The sequence below is a fragment of the Emiliania huxleyi genome (genome assembly GCF_000372725.1).
Source record: "Emiliania huxleyi CCMP1516 chromosome Unknown EMIHUscaffold_133, whole genome shotgun sequence".
NCBI lineage: Eukaryota > Haptophyta > Isochrysidales > Noelaerhabdaceae > Emiliania > Emiliania huxleyi.
The window spans coordinates 325501-330880 of record NW_005201259.1 but is presented as its reverse complement, the minus strand read 5'-3'; the positions used below and the strand labels follow the sequence as shown (position 1 = coordinate 330880).

General features: G+C 65.8%; 1 protein-coding gene across 1 annotated transcript; it reads right to left on the bottom strand.

The window, feature by feature from the left end:
- Positions 1–2449: 2449 nt before the first annotated feature.
- EMIHUDRAFT_110351 (hypothetical protein) lies at positions 2450–5380 on the bottom strand (the record flags this gene model as incomplete). Its single annotated transcript, XM_005788683.1, has 6 exons — positions 2450–2719; positions 2838–2856; positions 3100–3248; positions 3358–4311; positions 4855–4969; positions 5166–5380. The coding sequence occupies 6 exons, from the start codon at positions 5378–5380 to the stop codon at positions 2450–2452; spliced, it is 1722 nt and encodes a 573-aa protein (XP_005788740.1).

Below are 5380 nucleotides of genomic sequence, written 5' to 3'. Positions count from 1 at the left end.
TTTTTTAAGAGCTTTTTAAGAAATAAGGAGGTTTGGGGGCTTAAATTGCCATTTAAGAGATTGCAGGCACGGGGGTCCCTCTTTTAAGACCGTTTAAGAAAATCGGCCTCACAGTCACACGCCCTCACCGGCATGCGTCTCGGCTCTGCTGGGTTTTCCGCGCCGTTTTCTCCAATACTGCCGTTATTAGGCACAAATCCGCCTCTGAAGACACATCTGTAAGTCTGGTGCACTGACAGGAGCCATACTCGCATAGGGGACGCGTGCTAGCTGACTGTAGCCAGCTTCCCGGCCTCCGGCGTCTACCGGGAGCCTCCGGGAGCCTCCCGGACCATCGACCTCGGGAGCTCTCCCGCACCGTTTAAGCGTTTAAGACCGTTTAAGGAATCGGCGGCCCAGCAGCTCTTAAAACCGGCCCGGGCCGGTTTTAAGCCATTTAAGCCGCAGGCGCCCCAGGGCCCACCCTTTTAAGCCTAGGGGTCCCCTAAGGCTGAGAGCGAGACCCGGCGCGGGGCTTTTTATGGCGTTGGCGACCAGGACCCCGCATGCGGCATGCCATCCACCGATGCCAACGGCACCGGCCGTCAAACTCGACATTCGGATTCGCTTCGTCCTTCGACGTCACCCCTGGGCCGCTGACCCTAAGTCTATAGTTTTAGCCGGGTGTTGGTAACCGTTTCACTTTTCAGTGCCACTGAGCGGCCTGTGTGGTACACCCAGGGTACACGGCATTCCCTTTCCGTTTACGGGTCGATTTTTTAGTATTTAGAAAATTAGATCGCCCCGCTTGTGTATAGATCATAAAAAAAAATTGCTAACGCGAAAAACCGGCACACCAATCTCCCTTCCTCTCCCTATCCTTTCTTGGAGCTCTAGAGTCCACACCCCCCTGCCCCGGGATCGCGTACAAGCTGAGGCTACCGTAGGCCACACTAGCGTCGCTGGGGGTTCCCTGCCCTAGATGGGAAGCTGGCCGCTGATCCGAAGACCGACTGCACCAGGGCGCCTAGATATACTCAAGGTGAGCGAGGGTGAAGTTACGCCTTAAATGCCTGTCTCTCTACTGTGGACCTTACTCCGAGCTCGACGGCTCCTCCTATTCCCCCACCCCCCCTCCCCCCCCACTCTCTCCGAGTAAGGGCGTGCGCTACGTCCCCAAGGGGGGGGGGGACGTGGGGGGGAGGTGTGACTTTTAGATTGTAGCGTTTGGGTTTTTGTGGGGCACCCAAACGGTTTCGGTTTTCCTCCTTGGTGCCCCGAGTAGAGCGCGATCTCCCCTGGAGTCTGTCGCGCCCGTTCTGTCTAAGCTCGAGGTTCAACCTTCCAGTTGATCCTTATCGGACTGGTGAGGTCTGCCTAGCCGTCGTAGTGTAGTGCCTGGGGTGCGTCTGCGTCGGTGCTACACACACTCGGCAGGACGCTGCTGTAAATCGTTGCTGCTGGTCGTCGCTGTTTGTTAAACGATTTTCGCCATGTGGTGTTTTTTCTTTTTATGCTTTGGCAGTAAAAAGAAACGGAGACGTGTGCGGCAGGCGCGGGCTCGGTCGATATCCCATACTTCGACTCACATCTTCACTGCTGCGGTGTGTGCCCGGGGAGGCGCGGCGGCGGGGTGGATTGAGAAGGTCTCAGAATGCAGAGAAGCTGCAGGCGCGCAGAGGCGCGCGCTGCAGTTTCTCTGATCGGGCTGCTGGCGGTGTGCGCGAGACGGCGTGGTGAGGCGTGAGGCAGGCTATTGTAGTGGGGTGCGGGCTGCGTCTAAGCGTATGCGTGCACATGGTGCTGTATGCTGTGTGTGCAGGCAGGCTGACAGGCTGTGCACAGCAGACTGGGCGGATGAGCGAGCGCGCGTGCGGGCGTGCGTGCGCGCCTGGGCCTGCGCGGTGCCGTCGCACTCGCGGCGCGTCCTAGTACAGCCGCTTGTGGGATGCCAGAAGCAGTCTGCAGAGCCTGCACAGGGCGCAAAAAGGCGCAGGTGTGCTGGTGAGGTGTGCTGCGGCGCGCGCGTCGCGGCGTGAGTGGATATGCGGCTTGCTCTGGTAGTGCGAGGGGCGCGCAGCTGGTGCGGGCGGCGCGGGACGGCCATGGGGCGCCAGCACAGGGCAGACGCACATGGCACAGCTCTGAAATGGCGCTGCGCGTGTTTGCGTGCGCGCGGGGACGTACGCGCAGTTTTCACGCGGTGTGCGTGGAGAAGGGCATGAGAGGCGCCGGCCGCGCGTGTGTTGTCGTGTGGGAGTTCGGAGTATGCCCGGAGGGCGGGGTGGTTTAGGGCGACTAGACTTCGCACTGGCGCCGGAGGCCCCAGATATGAAGAAAAGTGTGTGTATAGATCATAGTCGGTATCGAGAAGAGGACACCTGATGCGCTGCGTTTTGTTGCTACGGTGCCCCGGGGGGCAGCCAGCCCCTGTTCAAAATGGTACATAGACGGAAAGTAGCGGGTCGACTCACCGCCCGCCTGCGTACGGCCGTGGCTGCGGCGCCGGCTTTGGCTGGAGCTGCGCGCTCTTGCCGGCGTCGTAGTTGACGCCGTCGAAGATGGGGTCGCAGAAGCCAAGCCGCGGGTCCTTCCAGCCCTCTGGCAGCGGCTTCTCGTAGTCCTTGTCCCCCGAGCGGCAGTCGCAAAAGAAGCGCACGTCCTTGCCGCAGAGCGCGCACTCGTTGGCGAGCTCCTCCTGCCGCTTCTTCTCCTTGCGCTCCAGCTCGCTCATCTTCGCCTGCCGGGAGGTGGTCCGGGGCAAAGCGGGGTGGGGGGTCGGGGTGGTAGGCGGGGCGGGGTGGGAAGCGCGCCTTGTGTCTGTGCTCCGCCGGCAGCTCCGAGTAGTCCGCGTCCACCATGCCTCGCTCAACATACCTCCGGAAGGATCAGGGGGGGAGAGGTGGTTCAGAAATGAGTCGGGGCGTTCACCATGCCGCGCGATCTCGACGTGTCTGCCGCGAGATAAAGCCGAGATACGCCGCGAAGAGACGTGCCGCGCACTTGTCGGTGAGGTAAGCAGGTCTCGGCTGTGTCTCGGCTGTGTCTCGGCTGTGTCTCGGCTGTGTCTCGGCTGTGTCTCGGCTGTGTCTCGGCTGTGTCTCGGCGTGTAGTGCGCACTGGTCAGTAGTGAGCAGCCGGTGCCAGTGTGTGTCGGCGGCGGTGCCCTTCTTGCCCGCGTCGTAGATCTGGAGGTTGGCCTTGACCAGCGTCATTGTGACGTGCGTGCCGTCCGTCAGCCACGTCGAGGTGCGCGGGTCGATGCGCTCCTGCAGGACGTGTCAGAGGGGCGTGTCGGGGACGTGTTTGGGACGTGTCGTGGGGAGGCTCGAGGGTGCGCGGGTCGATGCGCTCCTCGAGCTCTCCGTGCAAGAAGACCTGACCCGTGGCGCGGCTGGCGACGTGGACTTGGCGAGGCGCAAGCTGCACATCGAGCAGCGCCGCTCGCATCTGGTCGCGCGGCACTGTGTGCGCAATCACCACCACCTCGGTCGTGCCCTGCATCCAGCGCGCGTTCTGCGTCTGCACCCACACCGGCTCGGGAGCCGCGTTGTTGTGAATGCGCTGCATCCCAAAGGACATTGGCGTGAAGTTGTCGCGCTTGTGCAACCTGCCGTCCTCGTGCACGAGCGTGTAGTTGCGGGGCGGCAGCATGATGGTCGTGCTCGAGGAGAGATCGAACTGCTCGGGCGGCCGCTTGTCCTCGTCGTCGCTCGAGTCGGAGACGTAGTTGTCGTCCTCCGAGTCCTCCTCCTCCTCCTCCTCCTCCGCCGCCGCCGCCGCCTCGGCCGCCGCGCCGCTGCCGCCGCCGCCATCCGCGCCGCTGGCAGCCGCGGCCGCACCAACGCCACTCCCCTCGCCATTCTCCTCTAGCAGTAGCTCCTCCTCCTCCTCCTCCTCCTCCCCGCCGCCGTCCCCACCCCCGCCTCCCCTACCCCCATCCCCACCGCCGCCGCCGCCGCCTGTGCCCGCCGCGGTGTTCTCCTCGAGGACCAGCTCTCCGTCGCCACCTCCTCCGCCGCCGCCTCCGCCGGCTCCCCCCTCGCCGCCTCCGCCCTCGCCGCCCTCGCCGCCTCCGCCCTCGCCGCCTCCGCCCTCGCCGCCTCCGCCGCCAGTGTGGGTGAGCAGCTGTACGCCGGGCGGCGGCGTCCAGCTCGCCTCGTACTCCTTCTCCCACTCCTTGGACAGCTCCTCACTCCACTCGGTCGTCTCGCGGATGCGCCCCTCCGCCTTGGCCTTGACCTTGGCGTCGTACTCTGCCACCGTCTTTGCGTCGTACGCCTGTCTCCGCGTCGTCGCCTTGCGAGCCTTGTCCAGCTCGACCACGAGCGCCTCGGCGGCCGCAGCGTCGCGCTCGGCCGCCACGAGCGCGCGCCGGCTCTCCTCGGACGTCGGCTCCAGCTCGGTCGCGCGGCGGAACGCCGCCACCGCCTCGGCTGGTCGCTCAAGCCCGCGGAGCGCTGAGCCGAGCCGGTACCAGCCCTTTGGCCAGCTTGGCGCGAGGGTGGTCGCGGCCTCCGCATCGGCGCGCGCGAGCTCGTGCCGGCCCACCTTGAGGTACGCCTGCGCGCGATTCCCCAGCAGCGTGTGCGACGACGGCGTCGCCTCGAGCGCCGCCGTGTAGTGCTCGTACGCCGTGCGGTAGTTTTTCGCGCGAAAGGCGGCGTCGCCGCGGGCCTTGCGGGTGGCGGCGCGCTCCTCCGGCGACTGCAGCCGCTCGTCGTACGGCCGACGAGCCTCCACTTGCTCCGGCGAGTGAGGGTCGTACCCGGCCGGCCCGACGTCGACGGCCTGGTGCTGCTGCGGCTGACAGCGGCAACGGGAGCAGGCCAGCGCGCGGGTGTCCAGCGCGCCGCCGGGAGCAGCTACGGGCACGTACTCGAGGCACGAGGGAGCGGCGCGGCACCACCCGCGGAAGAGGCCGAACGCGTCGCGCATGCGGATGCGGGCGGAGCGACGCAAGTAGCACCGGGCCAGGGAGCAGGCGACCCTGGGCCACCAGCGAAGTGGCGAAAGAATTCTTAAGGTGGCAGTCCGGGTTCTGTGAAGAGGGTCGCTCGTCGAATGCGAGCCAGTTCGCTCGCGACGCCGACGCCGACGCCGCCGCCGGAACGACCGCGGCGGCCGGTCGAGCGGCCGCCCCGGCCAGCGGCCGTATCGAGCCTGCCCGTCGCGAAGGTGCGGACCTCACGCGCCCCACCGGCCGCCCGCGCCGCCGCGCCCACGTCGCTCTCTCGAAGCCCAGCGCCACGCCGCTACGACTCCCATCGCGACGACTCCCGTGCTCGCTCGTGGCGCAGGCGATCGACTCCTGACACCCATCGAGCGGATGGGCGCGTTCCCGCCGCGACCCGGTACTCTCGAACGACTTTTGAGGGCAAAAGGTGCCGCCCGAGCCCAT